Genomic DNA, 22,648 nt, shown 5'->3' on the forward strand with positions numbered 1-22,648 from the left:
GTTCAGAAAGGGATTCACGTGAGGAGCTGCCCCTCCACTGAAGTGAATGGGGACACTGATGCACAGAATGGGAGAGATCATCAAGGGGTTTGGGCTGGGTGTCCATCAATATGTGGATGATATCCAGCTCTAACTCTCTTTTAAATCAGAACCAGTGAAGGCAGTGAAGGTCCTGTGTGAGTGTCTGGAGGCGGTTGGAGGTTGGATGGTGGCTAATGGAATGAGGTTGAATCCTGACAAGACAGAAGTACTATTCTTGGGGGATAGGGGGCGGGCTGGTGTGGAGGACTCCCTGGTCCTGAATGGGGTAACTGCCCCTGAAGGACCAGGTGCACGCTTGGCAAACCCTCAATCCCACCTGGAAATCTATGTCCCCACTGTGGAAGGACTTGTGGATCCAGAACTGGCCTCCACAGTTATGGACTCACTGCTAAGACCGTGTTCATGGAAGACTATCTTACTCAGCCACGAGTGATCACCAAAGAGAGAAGAAGAGTAGTAAAAGGCATAGGGCTGAGCCAGATTCAAAGTCAGAATCAAGGTTAGAGACTGGGATTCTCTGCCATGAAGTAATGTTACTGTGCAGATCGTAGCAAGGGGAAAGAGTCACTCACAGTTTTCCTGAGATTTTCAGGCAAACCTTTCTCATTTGTCTGACAGTGACACCCGTGTCATTGCTCAAAATTTTGACGGCAAAGCTCGGCACAGGAACAAAATGACATATTGGATTCTCCCACACCACCGAAAAAAAGAGATCACTCCATCAACCCACTTAGCACCTTATTAACCTTTACCTTCAAGCTGTCCATATGCTGCACACATTTTGCCATATGGTGCATGTGGAATGAACATTTCTCAACTGTAAATTATATATATGCCAAAATACTCTCCTGCTCTGGAGGGTAGGATTCGAAACAATGGATTCAAGCTACAAGGAAGGAGATTCCGACTAAGCATCAGGAAGAACTTTCTGACAGTCAGAGCTGTTTGAAAGTGGAACGGTCTCCCTTGTGAGGTTGTGGACCTCTCCTTCCTTGGAAATTTTTTTAAGCAGAGGTTGGGTGGCCATCTGTCCTGGATGCTTTAGCTGAGATTCCTGCATTGCAGGGTTCTTTGGTTCTACTTTTTATAAACATACGGCTGTACAGCAAATTCCCCCTTTGCCAATGAGGAATTGAGAATGAGAGGCAATTTATTCACAGCATTTCAGTGAATGCATGGCTGAGTCCAATAGGGAGCCTGGGGGACATGCAGCTCAGTCTAAAATAAATAAATAAAATAATAATAATAATAATAATAATTAATAATAATTTATTTGTACCCCACCCATCTGGCTGGGTTTCCCCAGCCACTTTGGGCAGCTTCCAACAAAAGATTAAAAACACATTAAAATGCCAGACATTAAAAGCTTCCCTAGAACTGCTAGAAGGCCATCGGAGCTGGACCTCAGTGTCTGGGCTGAATGATGGGGGGGGGGGGGAGGGGAGATGCTCCTTCAGGTACCCTCAGGTACCCTTCCCAGGAATAAATGTATAAAAATCGTAAAATAAAATAAATAAATAAAATAAACATGTATTTTGAGAGAGTACGTCCAGAAAAGTGTATTTTGAGTAAAAATAATTAAAATTTTACCTAGATGTTAATAATAATAATCATATTTTTAAATACCCCGCCCTCCCCAGCCGAAGCCGGGCTCAGGGTGGCTAACAACAATAAAATAAGACAACATTTTAAAATCATTTCATTAAAAAATTACTTCAAATCAAATTGAACCCTTTCATGCACACATGTGTGAGTCAGTAACTGTATATTACAACACTCTGTTCACTATCAAGACTGTATGGGCGGTTGGGGAATGTGCTTTCATGCTCTCCCACATGCGCAATTTACACTAAGAAATTACTCAGCTTAGGGAGTGTAAATGGAGTATGTTGTAATTTGTATATGCATGAATGAAGGTATGCAGGAATGTCTATATGAGCGTTGGCACCACTTATATTCCCAAGCCAGATGCGCATACATAAAATGATAAATATGCCATTTTATTTCTACCTACATTTAAATGCTCTTTCTTCTTTTAATCCTTTGTATGAGATAATCCGTTGTATCCCCTGGGCACTTACTCATCAAAGCAACTTTAAACTTCTTCTTCAAGATCAAATGGGCTCTTTAATCCATCTGCCCACAGCTCAGTGTGCTATAGAAATTAATCAAAAGTATCAGTTAACATCTGCAGCACGCTTCTTCCTCTGAAGCACTGTAACATTGTTGTCGTCAGTAATTCTCCAAAGGATAGGGAAAAGAAGAAAAGGGGTGGGTGGGTAAGTCTTCTGGTGCCTTTGGCCACCTTTAGCCATTATAATTGGTCAACTCCTTCTGAGCTATTTATAGCTAGCTAATTCTTGATGTTTACTTCTCTTTTACAAAGGTTAAAATTTGAGTAGGGGAATCAATTGAGTGGGGTGTGTGTGTGAAAGAATCAGTTGACTGTTGAAATATTAAATCAAATGTTGGCTGAAATATAGTCCAAGCCAGTGTGGTGTAGTGGTTAAGAGCAGTAGTCTCGTAATCTGGTGAACTGGGTTCGCTTCCCCGCTCCTCCACATGCAGCTGCTGGGTGACCCTGGGCCAGTCACACTTCTCTGAAGTCTCTCAGCCCCACTCACCTCACAGAGTGTTTGTTGTGGGGGAGGAAGGGAAAGGAGAATGTTAGCCACTTTGAGACTCTTTAAGGTAGTGATAAAGCGCGATATCAAATCCAAACTCCTCCTCCTCTTCCTCCTCCTCTTCTTCCTCCTCCTCCTCCATTTTGTGACTCTAACGGGAGAATATATATATATATATATATATATATATATATATATATATATATATATATATATATTGCTTTCGTAGATTTTCACGGGTACAGGAATGCAGGTTTTGGTGTCCTCGGGTGTCTTCCCGTGTAAAAGTTGGGGTGTCTAGGCGACGTTTCGACGAGGATGAAGATGACGAGTGAGACCTCGTCGAAACGTCGCCTAGACACCCCAACTTTTACACGGGAAGACACCCGAGGACACCAAAACCTGCATATATATATATATATATATATATATATATATATATATATGCTTTCGTAGATTTTCACGGGTACAGGAATGCAGGTTTTGGTGTCCTCGGGTGTCTTCCCGTGTAAAAGTTGGGGTGTCCAGGCGACGTTTCGACGAGGTCTCACTCGTCATCTTCAGGCTGGTGCTTTCGGCTTCTTGTTACTGGAACAGAGCAGGATCTCAGTGTTTGAGTTCCTATAAATACTGTTGAGGGGGTGTGGTGTATAGCCTCCAATGTTCTGGGCAGAGAGGAAGTTCCCAGGCTAGTGTGCCTTTTCTTCTTTTGTTCCTTAATTACTTGAGGGATATCTTGAGTGATTTCTTGAGTGATATCCTGAGTACCACTTAGGTGGGTCATTAGGTGTGGATTAGTTGCTAAAGTCTTTGTGTCTTGACCTCTTGAACTTTGTGAAGAGTTTTTCTGAGAAGATGGCTGTACTGCACTTAGTTGTGCTCTGGCTTGGCTTCGTGTATAGGGGCGAGCTGTGGTTTTGTGGCCTGTGTCAGCCAGATCTGTGTAGGGATTGCCGGGGGGTGCAGCATCCGGAGGTGCCACCATGGTTTGGCTACTGGATGGTGTCTGTAATTTATCTGTGGCGAGGGTCTGGGTTTGGGTCTGGTGTGGTTGTGGTGAGAATAATCATGGAAGCCATCGAGATAGAGAAACACCCTCACAACATGAACAAGCGTGACGACACATCCCGCTTGCCAGACATCTGGAAATTAGCCCTCCCCACAAAAACTGACACCAGATCCAGAGGCACACAGAACGCCATCACCAACCAACCACACCAGACCCAAACCCAGACCCTCGCCACAGATAAATTACAGACACCATCCAGTAGCCAAACCATGGTGGCACCTCCGGATGCTGCACCCCCCGGCAATCCCTACACAGATCTGGCTGACACAGGCCACAAAACCACAGCTCGCCCCTATACACGAAGCCAAGCCAGAGCACAACTAAGTGCAGTACAGCCATCTTCTCAGAAAAACTCTTCACAAAGTTCAAGAGGTCAAGACACAAAGACTTTAGCAACTAATCCACACCTAATGACCCACCTAAGTGGTACTCAGGATATCACTCAAGAAATCACTCAAGATATCCCTCAAGTAATTAAGGAACAAAAGAAGAAAAGGCACACTAGCCTGGGAACTTCCTCTCTGCCCAGAACATTGGAGGCTATACACCACACCCCCTCAACAGTATTTATAGGAACTCAAACACTGAGATCCTGCTCTGTTCCAGTAACAAGAAGCCGAAAGCACCAGCCTGAAGATGACGAGTGAGACCTCGTCGAAACGTCGCCTGGACACCCCAACTTTTACACGGGAAGACACCCGAGGACACCAAAACCTGCATATATATATATATATATATATATATATATATATATATATATATATATAATGTTTCTTCTCTAGCACGGTGAATTGTCAGTTCTGTTGCTACCCCTGATGGCAGCCTCATTTCCAGTCACAGTTTCCAGAGTCTCAGATGGAAGCACGCGTTTAATGGGTGAAGTAGGAGTTGGAATCTAGCACTGTGATTGGTCTGTTTCATTGTTACCACCTCCGATGGCGGCTTCCTTTCCTTTCCTGGTGTAATCCATGTTCTTTGTACTTTTGTCCATTTACTGTATTTATTTTTCCTGATCTGAGTCAAAATGAGAGTACTCCTAAACATTTATTTTTTTTAGAAAAAAAGCAAAGGTCCAATCCAATACATACATATCACTTGTGCCGAATCACGGGGATTCAAACCGCCAACCTTCTGATCTGCAAGTCCTAGGCTCTGTTGTTTAACCCACAGCACTACCCGTGTCCCACTTGTGCCGTAGGACATTTCAAATACAGTAAAATGCATATTTTGTTGTTGTTGCTGTTGCTGGCATCCATCTGATTCTAGAAACAATGGAGTGCGCCTATGGGGGTGAAACCAAATCACTGTGTTAGCGGCAGGGTGCATGCCTGGGAAGTGTGTATGGAGGTCCTGTGCTGCCGGAATGGCAAGACCCCCCTCTTGGTTTCACTGATGTGGTCCAAAGGAAAGCAGAGCAATACATTTGGCACCAGCTTGGCTTCAGGAGTTGCTGGAAAGAGGTGTACAAGATGCCATCCATCCATCTTAGGGGCTCTACTTCCAGATTTGTGTAGGGTTTACTCCTTAGGCTTTTCTTGTCCCGAAGGTGCCCCACAAGGCAGCGGGTAAAAATGTTTATTAGCGTAGATATAAATCAGATAAATGCACCCTCTGTGCAAAAAGCAATGAAAATTGAAATAAAATTGATTTGTTTTTAATTGTTTTTATTTTTCAGTATTCTGTTTTTTTGTTATTTTTTTCTTATCTTTGTAATTTTTTTTTGAAATTTCAATAAATATTATTAAAAAAAGAAAAAAAATTAAAATAAAATTAAACCCCTCCTTTGATTTAGCTTGCTCAGATGATGTCAGATAATAGCCAGGTATTGAAAGCGTTATTTATTGGAACAATGTAAGCAGCAGAGATAATTTTTCTAACTGCAGTAGCTGTAGCCTTCTAGAATCTAGAGCAGGGGTCAGCAAACTTACTGCACCTTGGGCCGGTGTCTCCAGCGCCAATTGCGCGGTGGTCTGGAGGGCGAGGAGCGCGTGCCCATACGGGTTAGAGGAGCTTCCGGGTCAGAGGAGCACCTGAAATAGCTTGTGTGCATGTTGCATGGGCCTCCTCCAACCTGGATGTGCATCGGAAATAACACTTGCACATGTGCACAGTGCTTCTCTGACCCGGAAGTGGGCAGCCGTGCAGCGCAGCGCTGGTAAGAGCAGGTGGTGGCAGCGGGTGGTGGTAGTTGCCACAGGCTGGATAAATGAGTCCCTCGGGCCTCATCAGGCCCACGGACCTTAGTTTGGGGACCTCTGATCTAGAGGATCCAGTCCCATTCAGAAGGTGTACAAAGCCACATGGGACTCTTCTCCCCACATAGATACAATGGGCTGAATGGTAGTCTGGGCATTCTGAGCATGTGCAACCTGTGGCATGCTACATTTTGTTTACAAACTTTCTGGCCCCATGAAAGAGTGCCAGGACATAAGGGTGAAATGTACGTGCAGTGTATTTATGTCCCTTTGTGACGGTGATGTTTTTCTTGTATTTATTGTGATCTGGTGCCCTGTGCTCTTGTAGAAGCTACACTCCTTCAGAGGTGGGCTGGAAGGAGATTGCAGCCACAACCGTCACTGACCCTGCCGTACACTCGCCCCAAGTGCTTTTGCCTTGGTGGACTGTGCCCTTGAATTATGATCATTCTTACCGTTTGGCTGGATGGAGGATGGAGTAATGTGAAGCAGAGTGGGATGTTCGTGTGTAGAAAACTTGTCACTTTTATGAGGCTAGAACGTAGCGTGTCTGTACAAAGGGAGGAGTCACAACTGTTGCTCCTCCCACTTGGCTTTCTGGCCCCTCCCACCATTGGGAATAAGCCTCCAGATACTTGTCCACAAAGGGATATGGCTTTTGGAGTGAAAAAGGGTGCCCCACCCCTGATTTATCATCTTCCCATTCACAGCTGTTCACCTTAATCACGCTGCCACCAGCTTAACCAAATGGTTAGACTTGATTTAAAGCAACACCCAGCGATGCTGCAACTGCAGCTTTTAGATGGAACATAATGAGAACGAGCCATAATGAGCAAATATTTATGTCAATCATGTGGCGCCTCAAAACAATTTCACAATATCCACTTCACTTCCAATTACTTATACAGCCGAGATATAACGACGATTGAGTAGCTTCTTGTTATAGGGTAATGATCTGCCGATGTCAAAATAGCATTCGCGGAAATTACTTGTGTTGCGCCAATTGATTAATGAGATAGGCATAGCCCGTTTCCTCCACTGAATGTTAATGGGTGCATGAGAATTTTCCCATAGTGCCGTTACTGGAAAGCTGGGTTCTGATGGGCTTTTGTGTACAAGTCATTTTGCATCATAGCCAATCCGATGCCAAGTCTGCTCATTAGGACACTGTAGCTGTCTGCTGCTTAACTTTTCTTTCCTCAGCCTGCAAAGAGAGTCTGGATAAAATGCTTCTTAAACCTTGTGTCCGCCAATAAGTCATTTGGCACAATCAGGATGCTTGATGCGGATTGTGTTTTGCAGAAGTGCTGATCCAAGGCTGGCGAAGGCAAGATAAGAGAACACGACCCAGAATGAGAAGTAAGCAAGCAAGTTAATGACACCTGCTAAACAGTCCCAGGTGTTCCTTAAAGCAATGATGGCAAAAGTGCTTTTGAAAGGTTCATGTCAAAATTATTATTATTATTATTATTATTATTATTATTATTATTATTAGTTGTGCCCCACCCATCTGACTGGGGCTGGTTAGGGGCAGAGTAGCCCCAGCTACTCTGGGCGGCTTCCAACATATATAAAAACATAATAAAACATTACACATTAAAAGGCTTCCCTATACAGGGCTGCCTTCAGATATCTTCTAAAGGTTGTTACTCATCTCCTTGACATCTGATGGGAGGGTGTTCCACAGGGCGGGCGCCACCACCGAGAAGGCCCTCTGCCTGGTTTCTTGTAGCTTCACTTCTCTCAGTGCGGGAACCACCAGAAGCCTTTGGAGCTGGATCTGTGTCCAGGCTGAATGAGTAGCATGAAAATGTGTTACTGAATCAGACCCAAGAGTTCATCTGCTTCAGCATTCTGACTGTGGCCAGCCAGATGATCACTGAAACCAGATGAAGTAATTTTTACGAGCTTTTTGTTCCCGTACCCAGTTCTGTTACTACTCAGCTTATATATACGCTTAACTTCTTTAAATGAACTTTTCCCCTTCATGGATTGAGAGGCACATTATACAGCTGTGTCTCTTTTAATTACAAATGCCGTTTTTTAAAAATAAAAAAATAAATCTGCAGTGCCCTAGCAAGCAGGAAAACAGCAGGTGAAGCCACATTTGCTGCGACTGCATGACTCAAATTAGTCTTTTGGGGTAAATGGATATAAAGCAATTAAGGTTGTGGCTGTAGCAGCAATACACGTGTGCCAAGAAAACTCTTTGTGAAACAGATACTGATGAGGAGAAAAAGGTGTAAGGTTTGAAGATACTCTGGCCATTATTCCATCTAGCTCAATATTGTGGCTCTCCAGGATTTCAGACAGGACTCTTTGCTATCTGTGGTTGGAGATGTCAGAGATTGAGACTTCCTAAGGCTCAGTGCGTGAGCATCTACCTTGCATGTGGATGCAAGGTTCATGCAAAGTTCAATTCCTGGCATCTCCAATCTGTCCCAGTCTGAAACCTTAGAGCAGGGGAGGCAAACTTTTCCAGCAGGGTGCCGGTCCACTGTCCCGCAGATCTTGTGGGGGGCCGGACTATATTTTGAAAAAATATATATGAACAAATCCCTATGTCCCACAAATAACCCAGAGACGCATTTTAAATAAAAGCACACATTCTACTCCTGTAAAAACACCAGGCAGGCCCCACAAATAACCCAGAGATGTATTTTAAATAAAAGCACACATTCTACTCCTGTAAAAACACCAGGCAGGCCCCACAAATAACCCAGAGATGTATTTTAAATAAAAGGACACATTCTACTCATGTGAAAACATGCTGATTCCTGGACTGTCCACAGGCCAGATGTAGAAGGCGATTGGGCCGGATCCGGCCCCCGGGCCGCAGTTTGCCTACCCATGCATTAGAGAGATGCTGCCACTCACTCAGAGGCCAATGTTTCTGCCAGCGAATGGTTCCATTGTCTCCTTGTCTTTATGTAGTACGATTTTGTTGAGTTAAGGAATGACTAGTGATAGTGGTTGGTGATCGGGTAGGAGATATTGGAAGAAGAGGAGTTTGGATTTGATATCCCGCTTTATCACTACCCTAAGGAGTCTCAAAGTGGCTAACAACTTCCTTTCCCTTCCTCCCCCACAGCAAACACTCTGTGAGGCGAGTGGGGCTGAGAGACTTCAAAGAAGTGTGACTGGCCCAAGGTCACCCAGCAGCTCCATGTGGAGGAGCGGAGACGCGAACCCAGTTCCCCAGATTACAAGTCCACTGCTCTCAACCACTACACCACACTGGTGATCGAGTGGGTGGTGTGTTTGTGGTGGAAGTGTGGGAATAGAATGGGATGTGTGCTATTGAATGATAGCCTGGATAGCTGAGTCGGTTAGAGCGTGGTGCTGATAACTCCAAGGTTGCAGGTTCGGTCTCTGTTTGGACCGACTCTATGATTCTATAATTCTATGAGTTGCGGGTACAGTCATACTTTGGTTCTTGAATGGAATCCGTTCCGGAAGTCCGTTCGACTTCCAAAAACATTTGAAAACCAATGTGCGGCTTCCGATTGGCTGCAGGAGCTTCCTGCACTCAATTAGAAGCCGCGTCGGACATTCAGATTCCAAAAAACGTTCGCAAACCGGAACACTCACTTCCAGGTTTGTGGTGTTCAGTAGCCAAAAAGTTTGAGTCACAAGGCGTGCGAGATCCAAGGTACGACTATATTGTATTGTGCAGATATAAGGCGGCATTTGGAGGCGACGTATGTATTAGTTAGTGGGGCATTTTGTGGGCTGGATGTGGAATCGCTGGCCCTAAACATGTTTCACAATGTGCTGCTATGTTTTCGTTTTGGGAGATTGTGTTGCATTGCATTGCAGTTTCACAGTTCCGTTATTGTATTTGTTTTTCATTGTTGTATTTGTTTGTTTTTGGTGAACTGCTTCGAGACTATATTAAGTATTACGCAGAATATATGAATATATTAAATAAGCAAACATCCTATGCATATTTACTCAGAGGTCGGTCCCACTGTGTCCAAAGGCTTTTACTCCCTAGTAAGCTCACTTAAGAATGCAGTCTTAGGCTGTAACCCAGTGTACACTTCCCTGAATGTAAGTCCCGTTAAACTTAGTGAAATATTTCTAAGTATGCATGCATGAGCTTGAGCTACATATCGTTTCCTAAACCTTCTCGTGCCCGTGATGCAAAAGAAGTGTTTTAGATTCTTCTTGCTTTTACTATCTGTTGTTTTATTAAATTGTGGCTTGGGAAATCTATTTTGGTGAGGAGTTTCACTTTTTGTGTACTTTCAGATCTGCCTTGAATGCTCTTGCATGTTAATGCTTTGGATAGGCTACGCTTGAATTCTACACACATCTCAAAAAGAAAGTATTCACAATATGGGCAGTCTGCAGTTGCACCGCTGGGTGGCACTGTGGTTCAGCAAAAAAACCTGGCGTTGAAGTTCACCAAGGCAGCGTTTTGAAACAGACTGAAATACACCTTGCATGTTGTGAGACCAATCTACTTGTACTTTATATGAACCACCCGCTTCAGTTCTGTACTCATGTGGGGTTGCCAAAGGGGAAGTGGTGGCAGGAAACAGACGTGTGTGGAGTTAGGTCCAGATGAAAAGGAGCAAGGGAAATATGGGCACTTCAGCCCCTTAGATTTTGGATGATGGATTCAGCATCATCAAAGAGTTTTCTTATGTAGCCTAAAAGTGCTATTCAGTATCCCAAGTGACTATAGCTGCTGAAAATAGTCTGTTGGTGGCTCAGTTCTTATGTAATGTTGGGATGCGGGTGGCGCTGTAGTCTAAACCACTGAGCCTCTTGGGCTTGCTGATCAGAAGGTTGGCGGTTCAAATCCACATGACGGGGTGAGCTCCCCTTGCTCTGTCCCAGCTCCTGCCAACGTAGCAGTTCGAAAGCACACCAGTGCAAGTAGATAAACAGGTACAGCTGCAGCAGGAAGATAAATTGTAGAGTTGGAAGGGACCGTGAGGATTGTCTAGTTCAGCCCCCTGCAATGCAGGGATCTTTTGCCCAATGTGGGACTCGAACCCACGACCTTGAGATCAAGAGTTTAAGTTAGGAATGTGATGTCCAAAAAGGCCAAGCATTTATTTAATTGAAATCACTTAAACACACACATCTTCTGGTGTGAAGTGGATAATTTTCCTTGCCCACTTTCCTCCCTCCCACAATGCAGGCCACAATCCATGGATCCAGAAATGTCTGCAGTTGGTTCCGTCCCAATCAGTTTCTGCAGGAAGGCAGTGTTTATGACGGGGCAACCCATTGAGTCTAGGGCTGGCTTTTTCAGTCGTGACTGCACTACTGCCTGCTTGCTTAATGCAAGGAAGCATTTGCAGTTCCTTGGAAACAGCTGATCAACCTTCCCTGGCTCAATTTCACCAGCTGTGATGGCTGGGATCAAGAGGCCAGGGTTGTCGATGCAACGCTCATTGGTGTCTGTACACCTGCCAATGCCTGCTTTGGTGCCCACAGAGGCCTTCCTCCTGTCCATTATACCTCTAGAAATGTGAATTTCAGCTCTTTGTATAGCTCATACTTAGCTTTGACTGGACACCAGGAATATTAGGTATCAATTGTAATTGGATGCCACCCTTTCCTTCTGTTATACTCGCCACACGGACTGCACAAGGAGAGGAGAGGGACCTTAGTCTTTGCTGAACAAGTGGTGGTAGATTGAGAATGTGAAGGATTTTGGGCTGGGGGGCCATGAGAGAGAAATCTGGAAATGGAGCCCCCCGCAGCCAGCCCAACTGGTTCCCTCATCTGTGGCAGCAGACATGTCTTTGAGCGACCTTTTGAGTCAGCTTGAAGTGGGCTTTTAAAAAAAATTGGAAGAAGAAAAAAAAATTGGAAGAAGGGGGGGGGGGGCTGAGGAACTGATGGGAGAGATTCCCCCCCCCCCCCGCAAGTCCATCTGCCTTTGCAGAAGCCACTTCTCCTGGCTGAGAGAGAACAGTTAACTCTTCCTGCCTGTTTTGAGGACAGGGGCTTATAGCAGAACGCATAACCCCCTCCCTTTGAAGCACCTATCACCACTTTCTCTATTTGTGTCTGTCTGTCATCTTCCTGCCTGTTTTGAGGACAGGGGCTTATAGCAGAACGCATAACCCCCTCCCTTTGAAGCACCTATCACCACTTTCTCTATTTGTGTCTGTCTGTCATCTAATGGCTTCACAGTAAAAATGATGCTGACTTTCTTCTTCTTCTAATCTATTTATGAGGTCCTTTGTTTATTTGAGGATGCCTCTGGGAGGAGCTGTTCTCCTGATTTTTTTTGGATCCTCTGATGGTACTGCTACTATCTGGAGCAGTTTTGGAATAACGAAATATGTTCCCAGTGCCTCTTGCTAAGAAGTTAAATTATGATACAAACAGGTTTCTGAGGGTAGCATGCTGTAGTTATTATGCAATAAAAGCAGTTGGCTAATTCCCCCTCTATATTAATATATTTGTGAATATTTAGTTGCACGTATTCCATGCATATGTTCCCAGAATTCTACTGGAGGAATCACGGAACGTTTCTCATAAACAGTAGGATAAATTGCAGTAGCTTGGAACCAGAATGGGCTACTGAGATGTCTTCTAAAAGTTTGGTTGTTATTTTTTTCTTTGACATCTGGTGGGAGGGCGTTCTACAGGGTGGGTGCCACTACCAAGAAGGCCCTCTGCCTGGTTCCCTGTAACTTGGCTTCTTGTAGCGAGGGAACCACCAGAAGGCCCTCAGGACTGGACCTCAGTATCCAGGCAGAACGATGTGGGTGGAGATGCTCCTTCAAGTATATAATGCATTTAAAACTCATTTTCTTTATTGATGTAGCAGACTCCATAGTCCGAATCATAGTTATGGTCACTTATGATCTAGAGGTTAAGGTTAACCCTACACCAGGCATCCCCAAACTCAGCCCTCCAGATATTTTGGGATTACAATTCCCATCATCCCTGACCACTGGTCCTGTTAGCTAGGGGTGATGGGAGTTGTAGTCCCAAAACATCTGGAGGGCCGAGTTTGGGGGTGCCTGCCCTACACAAATCTGGAGTGGAGTCCCTAAGACAGTTGGATGACACCTTGAACACCTCCTTATGGCAACTCCTACAGCCCAGCTGGTGACAAACGTATTGCTCGGATTTGCTTTGGACCACGTCAGTGAGGCCGAGAGAAGGGTCTTGTCATCTGGACCTCCATACACACTGCCCGGGCTTGTGCCCTGGGGAGGTCACTCTGCTGCTAACACAGCCGTTTGACTTCACCCCCAGAGGCACACTCCATTGTCTCTTGAGACAGATGGGTGCCAAAAACAAGCAGAATCAGCTAGCAGTTAGGCGAATCAGAGCTATCACTGTGCAACAGCGCTTTGCAACCCCTTCCAACCAGAAGAACCCCCAACAAAAAGAGTTATTTTGAGTTGGATTTCTTTTACCATCCCTGATTAGAACAACATCTGTGAGTGCCTTAAGAAGAAGAGCTTATGAAACAGAAGTATCAGGCAGCGAATAGAGAATTAGCAGCGCCAGGAGTCTTGAGGCAATTAAGAATATACAACAGCCGCTTTAGCTCCCACTTGGAATATTTTATAATAGCTGTGTTTTCTTCAGCCCCTCTCCCCAATTTCGAGTTGCATAGGAAATGGCATTGTGGAAAATACTGCAAATTGGTACGCTTCTGTACTCAAACATAGTTTCTAGCAGAGGGGAAAATCCTTGTCTGACCTTTGTGTGGTTGCGATTCATTTCCTTAGGGCGAACAGCTGTTTGGTAGCAGTTGCTGCCTTTGAATATACTGATGTGACAGTGTTCTAACCCCCCCCCCCAAAAAAAACCCCCACACAAAATAAATGGCACACTCATCGTTGCAGTAACTGCAATAACTGAGTCTAGTGAGCCAGAATCTTGGATAGTATAAAAACGGGCATATTGTCAATACTGTGTGCCATCAAATGGTCGTTTCTCTGCAGCGTTTTGTGGAGGGATAGGGCATAGGCGACGGTCTTCCCTCAAGGCAGCATAAGACTTTTGACAGATCTCATGACGACAAGCGGAGGGGCAGATTGCAACGGCCTTTGGAGTTTCACTCCCTCTGTAATATTAGCCCCATTCAGGCCTTTAGCCTGATCCTTAGGGGTCTGGGAATGTATATACTGCCTCCATCTTACTTCCTGCCATGCACAACCTCCACGTGTTTCTTATTAAGGTGCAAAAGGAGCTTCTATGCATGTTTACCTGGGTGTGTGATGTTACTGCAGTCAAACCAGTAATTCATGTTTTGCCAGATAGGCACACAAAGGGGCTGAGGCTCACGGAGCTTTCCTGCTCCGAGAGATCGCTTCCTTTGTCTGCCTTGGCCGGAAGCTGTAACACTACATAATTCCTGCCTGCCTGGGAATCCTCCCCTTCCTTCATCATGCTTCCAAGGTGATCACATGTGCATCTCTGAGCCCTGCAGCTCAGACACCTTTTTTGAACGTTCTGTTACTTAAAGGTAATGGAACCCGTGACCATTAGGTCCAGTCGTGGCCGACTCTGGGGTTGCAGCACTCATCTCGCTTTATTGGCTGAGAGAGCCAGCGTACATCTTCTGGGTCATGTGGCCAGCATGACTAAGCTGCTCCTGGCGAACCAGAGCAGTGCACGGAAACGCCGTTTACTATCCTGCCGGAGTGGTACCTATTTATCTACTTGCACTTTGACGTGCTTTCCAACTGCTAGGTTGGCAGGAGCAGAGACCGAGCAACGGGAGCTCACTCCGTAGCGGGGATTCGAACCGCTGACCTTCTGATCGGCAAGTCCTAGGCGCTGTGGTTTAACCCACAGCGTCACCTGCGTCCCTTTTGTTACTTACCTGGTCGTTTTAAACCTGCCTTCATTTTGCTACTGTAACTGCTGCTTCAAGACCCTAGATTATATAAGCAAGCACTACTTTAGTTGCTTCGTAAAACGACGTGTGTGTGATTATTGTTTTTAAGTGGGGGGAAAGGAGTAATACTAGGAAAATCCAGTCTGCCTTAAAGCATCCTGAATTATTGTTTGAAGGTTAAATCAACCTTGTCTCAGCTTCTGAGTTTAAGCTGCCAAGGATGGTACTCACAAATGTGACCGAGGAAGAATAAAGAAACGATATATCCTCTCCCTAGTGCCTAAATCCATTCCTACAGTGGGGACATTGAAAGTGAGGCTTGTAGGTGTCGCCCTGCACCTTTGAACTCTTTTAACCATTGTGTGTTCAGGCTAATGCCCCAAGACAGCTTCTGGCTTGAGCAAAATAGGCCAGAGGAAGTGTGAAGCAGCTGTTCTTCCTATTCCCTACCCACCCTTGCAGTGGTATGGTTCAGACACCAGCTTATCCCCACCGTAAGAGGAGGCTGTGGAGGCTTCCTTTGTAGCAGAAGTAGCAGCTCTGATGAGGGAGTTTTTGTTGGAAGACATTTGCTAGGATGTCCTACAGTGGTTCCGCTCCTTCCTCCTGGGCTGTGTTCAGAAAGTGGTGGTGGGGGATGAGTGTTCAGACCCCTGGGCTCTCACTTGTGGGGTGCCTCAGGGTTCTGTCCTCTCCCCCATGCTTTTCAATATTTACATGCAGCCGCTGGGAGAGATCATCAGGAGGTTTGGGCTGGGTGTTCATCAGTATGCAGATGATACCCAGCTCTACCTCTCTTTTAAATCAGAACCAGTGAGGGCAGTGAAGGTCCTGTGTGAGTGTCTGGAGGTGGTTGGAGGATGGATGGCGGCTAACAGATTGAGGTTGAATCCTGACAAGACAGAAGTACTGTTTCTGGGGGACAGGAGGCGGGCAGGTGTGGAGGATTCGCTGGTCCTGAATGGGGTAACTGTGCCCCTGAAGGACCAGGTGCGCAGCCTGGGAGTCATTTTGGACTCACAGCTGTCCATGGAGGCACAGGTCAAATCTGTGTCCAGGACAGCTGTTTACCAGCTCCATCTGGTACGTAGGCTGAGACCCTATCTGCCTGCGGACTGTCTTGCCAGAGTGGTGCATGCTCTGGTTATCTCCCGCTTGGACTACTGCAACACACTCTACATGGGGCTACCTTTGAAGGTGACTCGGAAACTACAACTAATCCAGAATGCGGCAGCTAGACTGGTGACTGGGAGCGGCTGCCGAGACCATATAACACCGGTCTTGAAAGACCTACATTTGCTCCCAGAATGTTTCCGAGCACAATTCGAAGTGTTGGTGCTGACCTTTAAAGCCCTAAACGGCCTCGGTCCAGTATACCTGAAGGAGCGTCTCCACCCCCATCATTCTGCCCGGACACTAAGGTCCAGCGCAGAGGGCCTTCTGGCGGTTCCCTCATTGCGAGAAGCAAAGCTACAGGGAGCCAGGCAGAGGGCCTTCTCGGTAGTGGCGCCCACCTTGTGGAACACCCTTCCAGCAGATGTCAAAGCGATAAATAACTACCTGACATTCAGAAGACATCTTAAGGCAGCCCTGTTCAGGGAAGTTTTTAACGTGTGATATTTTACTGTATTTTTGGTTTTTATGGAAGCCGCCCAGAGTGGCTGGGGAGGCCCAGCCAGATGGGCGGGGTATAAATAATAAATTATTATTATTATTATTATTATAGGAGACAAAGAATTGTACTTGCCCTCGGTGACCCCGAGGCCTCTCAGCCTTCCGGTCAGCTGCTATTTGACATGTCGAAATACTGTCATGTTAACTGTGTCCTCCTTCTTTGGCGATCATTTGTAGCTGAGTAAGATTGTCTTCCATAAACACGGTCTTAACAGTGAGTCCGTAAGTGACTGTGGAGGCCAATTCTGGATCCACACGTCCTTCCACAGTGGGGACATTGGTTTCCGGGCGGGAGTTGATCACGGTGTGGATTTGCCAAGCCTGCCTTCCGATTCTTTATCACCCGAGGCTGGCCTTTTCGTTAGACAAACGGAGGTAATTGCTTTAGGTGGTCGGGGCTCTGATGCCATTGCTGCTCAGCTCTTGTAGGGCTCTCTAGGCAGGTGTTTATTGTGGGATTGGTGCTCCGCATGAATTCAAGGCTGTTGTTTTTGAAGCATCCCCTTGATGTCACTGCCATCAGAATGCCAGCCTGCACTTTAATCCAGATTTACCCTTTCTGGGGGAAAGATTTTTTTTATTAAATACAAAACCTGTTGCCAACAACCCATTTGCAATTCCTCCTTCCCTCCCCACAACAATCTTTTTATAGAATTAAGTCCCTCACCTGGAAGTACCCACAGGTGCAGAGAAACTGCTGGTGGATGCAGTTTCCCAGTGTATTTCACATCTACATGCAGTGATTTGCATGCATGTGGGAAGTTTGCAAAACCCAGTGGCCCTTAATCCTCTTGAAATCTGTGGAATTTAAAGTGTTTCACTGCTTCTTTAAATTCCATTGATTTTTAGAGGGGCCTGGGTTTTCTGACCAAATATAGGCCATTGTTTGGAGGAAGCATGTGGAACTGTAGGGAAGTGCTGTTTTAGACCTGTGTTTCACACATGGCATTCACCTATGCCACCTTTTGAAAGTGTGGATTGTGTAAGCGTTTTGTGACATTGCGTACGGGAAGGAATACGCAGGGTGGGTTGGAGGGGGCTGAGCCTTGAAGCTCTTTGGGTCTCACACATGGTTGATAAAACATCCAAAACACCATCTTCATATATTTTTTTCTTTCAGTTTAACTTTTATTAAAAGAGGTTCTAAGGTACTGTACTGTATCCAGCACATTATATTTATTACCAAAATTATTAACAAATATACAAAACTTATATATGGAATATTTATTACATCCATTTATTCCTCTATAATACTGCATTTGTTCAAGTAGGTTACCTACAGTGTAAACTTCCCTCAGTTTGATCTCGCATAGTTTGGGAAAGCCCCTCTTAACCCCATATGGTTATCATATAATTTTCTTTTCTTTATTTGGCTTTCACTGGTTGTATCTGATTTTCACATTTGGCACATGGAAGAAACATCGACAGTGCAAAAAGAGGCGTCTCCCCCCTCCCCCGGTTTAATTCTGAGTCACAGTTTTTAAAAGCCGAGGAGACTCAAAATACATTAATTTGATATTAGTATTAATGCATATGACACACAGGTCAGTTGTTATTCAAGTTGAGTGCATTCAACTGCTTCCCACATCCCATCGCTCAGACTCTTCTGCTGTGCAAGATTGCAAAAGCCAGGCCCCTTTTTAGGGAGCTGAAGGGCTCTTGCTGGTGACAGAAACTCCCAGTTTCATGTTTTTTTGTTCTATTGTCTTGTGCCTTCTTGAATTTGCCAGCGAGCGACTGCTTTGTAAACCGAGTTAGGAAAGGAGGGCATCCTCCACTGGGGAAGGCTTTCTGCAGACAATTTCCTCAAGAACTGAAAATTACGGGTCTTTGCACCCAGATGCAAAGAACATAATAAGCTGTCATGGGTTTAAAAAAAAATCTGCAAAAGAGAATAGTGTCATTCTATTTCAGGAGTGCAGCTTTCAAGTGTAGCCATTAAAATAAAGAACCACCCGGGAAATGCTCCCACCCCACCCCTTTTCTTTTCTGTTTCCAGTCGTTTACAAATGTAGCTTAATGTAACTGAGTAAAGCTGATCCAGAGAGAGCTCTTACTTATTCCCACTCCTCTTCTGCATTCTCCCTCAAGCACCATATTGCTATTTGTAGGAGGCCACCTCGCCCGTGTCCTCAATATCTGATTGAGTACGAATTCGGATGGCTGCGCCGAGTACCTGAGTAGTACTCTGCCTTCGCCTCTTGGTTACCAAAGGGCCCCGTTCCCTTCTGTGGCGCCATACATTTCGGCCAGCTTTTTGAAGCGGGGCCCCCAGTCCGTCAGATAGTCGTAGCTCTGCTCTGAGTCCGTGGACGCAGACTGCAAGGAACTGAGCGACTCGGCCACAGAGCCATTGCCCTCAAACATGTATGTCTGGAGAGAGTCAAAGGGAGGGGCCCAGAGGTCCATGTCGGCTTCATAGAGCTTGGCCAACACGTAGCTATGAACACTGCTGTCCACTGTGCAGGCTTGAGGAACGTATCTGGAGAGGCTTTCGATTTCCGGCATCATGTCCTGCCTGCTCTTCAGCACCACTTGGGCCTCCCTCGGGTTCCACAGGGCCGCAATGTCAAAGGCCTCCGTGTCTTCCTCCCCACCCCCCTCATCGTCGTACCGCACGATGTTCTCGTGGATGTTCTCGTCTTCGTCGATGATATACGGCTGCTTCCTGTGCCTTCTCATGGACAAGATCAGCAGTACCAGCACTAGAGGGAGGAAGCCAAAATGCAAGACTTTTAGAGCACAGTCAGCATCACAGTGTCCCTCGGTCAAAGCTGAAGGCCTCCACAACAGATGCTGCCCACCCTTTCCCACCGACCGTTCTTGCCCTTGATGTAGCAGCAACATCCATGGTGGCAAAGGAGAAAGCAAAACACAAACAGCATGTAAGTGGCAGGACTGGGCAATATTTTAGGATGGATGCACAGCATTAGACTTAAAGCAAGCAGTATTGAGGGATGCAGATTTTACCCTGGGGGTATCTGCTACCTCATTCTGTGCTAAATGTAAGGGAGTGCTTGCTGCATTTACCTTCTCAGTTCTATCTAGTTCATGGAAAGGTCAGTTGAGTTTTGCAGATCGCTTCTAGTTCCAAGCAGGCATTTTTTTGAAGGTCTCATTAACACTGTGAACATAACCCGGTTTTCATGAAAAGGGAAATGTCAATTGCAGCTTGAAAAACAGGATGCCCAAAATGCCCATGGCCACTTTCAAGGCCAAACAAGTCACTTGCCACCCCATACAACGGTGAATTATCGTAGCGATTGCCTAGGGTTATGGTAGCAAAACTGTACCTGCAAGTGGCTGGAACGTGCCCTAAATCGAATACAAGTCAAATCAACTAAGAACAGTACTTTACACAAAACGTTAATGAGAAAGCCTTTTCGAAAGCTTGCCTATTTTTAGAACATTGCTTTTATTGGCACTGCATTCTAGTAAGCATGGTAGCCGCCTCTATTGTGTCTGAAGAACAGATGGTGTTACTCTTAATTTAAGAAATGATACGTATATTTACCTAGCAAGACAAAGATGCAGGCTAGAATGGCAATAAGAGCTCCTCTACTCAGGCTGACAGGGAGCACATAGGCCTCTGCATTGCAGGACATCACAAGACCCTTGTCGTCGCAGCTGCAAACGTGAATGGTTACCGTCCCAGTGCTACTCAGCATGGGGCGTCCATTATCAACTATCAGGATAGGAAGGTAAAAGATATTCTGCTCATGCTGCCGGAAGCCTGATCTCCTGGTTAAAATCCAAGCTGTGTTGTCTAGAAGGTGGGGGGAAATAAAAGATGTCAGTATTGATTTGCAATGTAAAAAAATTAAAAATCAATTGGAGGTAGATGCTATTAAACTATTTTGCTTTGGATCCATACATTTAGAATACTATATTTACTTTGGCCTGCTGCTGCTGTGCTTACATTGTGTGAATGTGAATGTGGGCAGAGGTGACAAAATGCGAGAGAAACACACAGCTCTAAGATACTAGGGTTTGCACACTGACATGTACCCTAAATTCAGACCCTTTTCTCTCTTTACTATAAAACTTGTGCTTCCACTTTCTCAGACGTTGGAGGGTGTACATTTGACCGAAGTAGAGGGCTTGGGGTTGAGCAGGAGTTTAGCTAGATTTATTGTCAAAGTCTCCTGATGGCTAAGCAGGATGAAAAGCAAACCAAGGTGGTTTCTTAGAGGTTAGCGGCATTTATCCCTTTCCATCCCTTTTATTTTTTTTTTTGACAAGCTTAATGTCAGGGCAGGCATCTGGTGCACCGACCGCTATGGAAATTTCCAGGCTTGTTGACAGATTGACAATTCAAGTGCAATGCATTTGTGCCAAACCTAGTTTGCGCACGATAAGATGCCACAGAGATTTGATGCCATAAGTATTGTTTGCAAGTAACATGATGGGATAAGACATGGATGTCAGAAATCTAAAGCGCTCTCTCTTTTTTATGTTTCAGCACTGGATAGCGGCCATTGCAGTATTCTATCACTTAAGAGAGACAGACATTCCCCTACCGAATTGGCATGAAAAGTAGGTATCTCTAAATACTGTATATACTGAAATCTACTCTGTTGGAAAATGTTTACGTGTGCCAATTCTCTACCCATACATACACTGCCAAGACTGCTAGCAAAACAACCTGCTTTGGCATGGTCAGGTAATAACAGACACGAGTGGTGTTCATAGAAGTCTTGTCCAGAGAGCATAAAGTTACATCCCTTGCCAAGAGTGGTCAATAGTGGTGGTAGCAACCATATAATATGGGTGCTCAGCGCTTGCATACACTGCTGCAGTGACACGGATCCTGACCGAAGGGAACTAGCAGTTTGGTGGCAGATGCATCACAGTGGTAATGCATGACCTGGGCAGGCAAATATACAAATGTTTTTGTGAGCTAGAATGATCGTTTTATGCATTTGAAAATTGATTTTTTTGTTTCTGCAAAGTCAACCCTGGCACTATTGGTGAGGGCCAATCAGTGTATAGGCCTACTTTATAGTGATAGTTATTGAAGAGTATTTGCATTGCACAGTGCAGGGTGCAATCCTACAGGGCCTGGGAGTTCTTGAGTCCATAGAATATTTTGGACCTCTAGGGCTTGCCGATCAGAAGGTCGACGGTTTGAATCCCCGCGACGGGGTGAGCTCCCATTGCTCTGTCCCTGCTCCTGCCAACCCAGCAGTTCGAAAGCACCTCAAAGTGCAAGTAGATAAATAGGTACCGCTCCGGCGGGAAGTAAACGGTTTTTCTGTGCACAAGAAGCGGCTTAGTCATGCTGGCCACATGACCTGGAAGCTGTATGCCGGCTCCCTCAGCCAATAAAGCGAGATGAACGCCACAACCCCAGAGCCGGACACGACTGGACCTAATGGTCAGGGGTCCCTTTACCTTACCTATGAGGGCAGAGGGGGAGGTCCTGAAACCAGAGGTCCGCTCTGGTTAGCAGCAAAGGTTTCCACTGCCTTGCCTGTCCTGGGGCTGAAAATGGGGTGACTTGGTGACAGCATTGAAGACCAGTCTGGGGCCCGCAAGGATCTCTAGGATTCTAAATTCCCTTGTTAAGACTGACATGCCCCCAAACACAACCAGAAACTATATCAGCCTCAGAGATGGAGGACTTATTTCCCTCCCAGAGGGATAGAAGGTAGAGGGGGGGGGGAGGAGACACAACCCACCAAGACTTAATAGTGGGAGTTCCACCACAAACTCTCCTGCCCCATTTTTTTGGAAGTTTATTTTTATTTTATTTTAATTGCTGTTTATAAAGTAATAAATACCAAAGTTTCTATTTTATTCTGATATCCAGCATTTCTAAAACCAAACATTTTCCTGATTCACTGTTCTGAGATCCCCCCCCCCCATTTAAAAGATGACAAGGGTTCAATGTTTAAATGAACATTTAAGTGCCACAGGTCAGGACCAATATCTGCTCTTGTGACTGATACAATGGCTGTGCTTGAAAACTGGTCTTCAAAACAAAACACAAGGAACAGCAATTCACTCATTGCTGTCACTCCAAATTACACCACTTGTTTGCTTGGTGGCAGTAGGAAGTACATCTGATGCTGAGAATTCTCCCCAAATTTCTCTCTCTCGACACATTGCCTCAAGGATGAAGTGAGCCTGGATCACCCAATGCTGTAGTGATGGTTTCTTTCAACCTCATCAGCAACGCATGTTCAAAAAAAGGAAGACAAGGTCACAG

The 22,648-nt window shown here is 45.5% G+C and overlaps 1 protein-coding gene and 1 long non-coding RNA gene across 3 annotated transcripts in view; one reads left to right on the plus strand and one right to left on the minus strand.

Moving 5' to 3' along the window:
- LOC309373842 overlaps nt 1-22,648 on the plus strand; it is a 78,697-nt gene that overhangs the window by 45,546 nt on the left and 10,503 nt on the right. The window contains exon 3 of the long non-coding RNA XR_014170228.1: nt 20,900-20,973. This is a non-coding gene — a long non-coding RNA (uncharacterized lncRNA). The remainder of the gene's footprint in view (nt 1-20,899; nt 20,974-22,648) is intronic.
- CDH20 (cadherin 20) overlaps nt 17,542-22,648 on the minus strand; it is a 166,344-nt gene continuing 161,237 nt past the window's right edge. For both annotated transcript variants that reach the window (XM_081918184.1, XM_081918183.1), the window contains exons 11-12: nt 19,952-20,203; nt 17,542-19,142 (exon numbers count right to left, since the gene is read on the minus strand). In XM_081918184.1, the coding sequence (XP_081774310.1) occupies nt 18,643-19,142; nt 19,952-20,203 (752 nt within the window). In that variant the 3' untranslated portion in view covers nt 17,542-18,642. The remainder of the gene's footprint in view (nt 19,143-19,951; nt 20,204-22,648) is intronic.

This window comes from Podarcis melisellensis (genome assembly GCF_964234715.1).
Source record: "Podarcis melisellensis genome assembly, chromosome: 7".
NCBI classification, from domain to species: Eukaryota; Metazoa; Chordata; class Lepidosauria; order Squamata; family Lacertidae; genus Podarcis; species Podarcis melisellensis.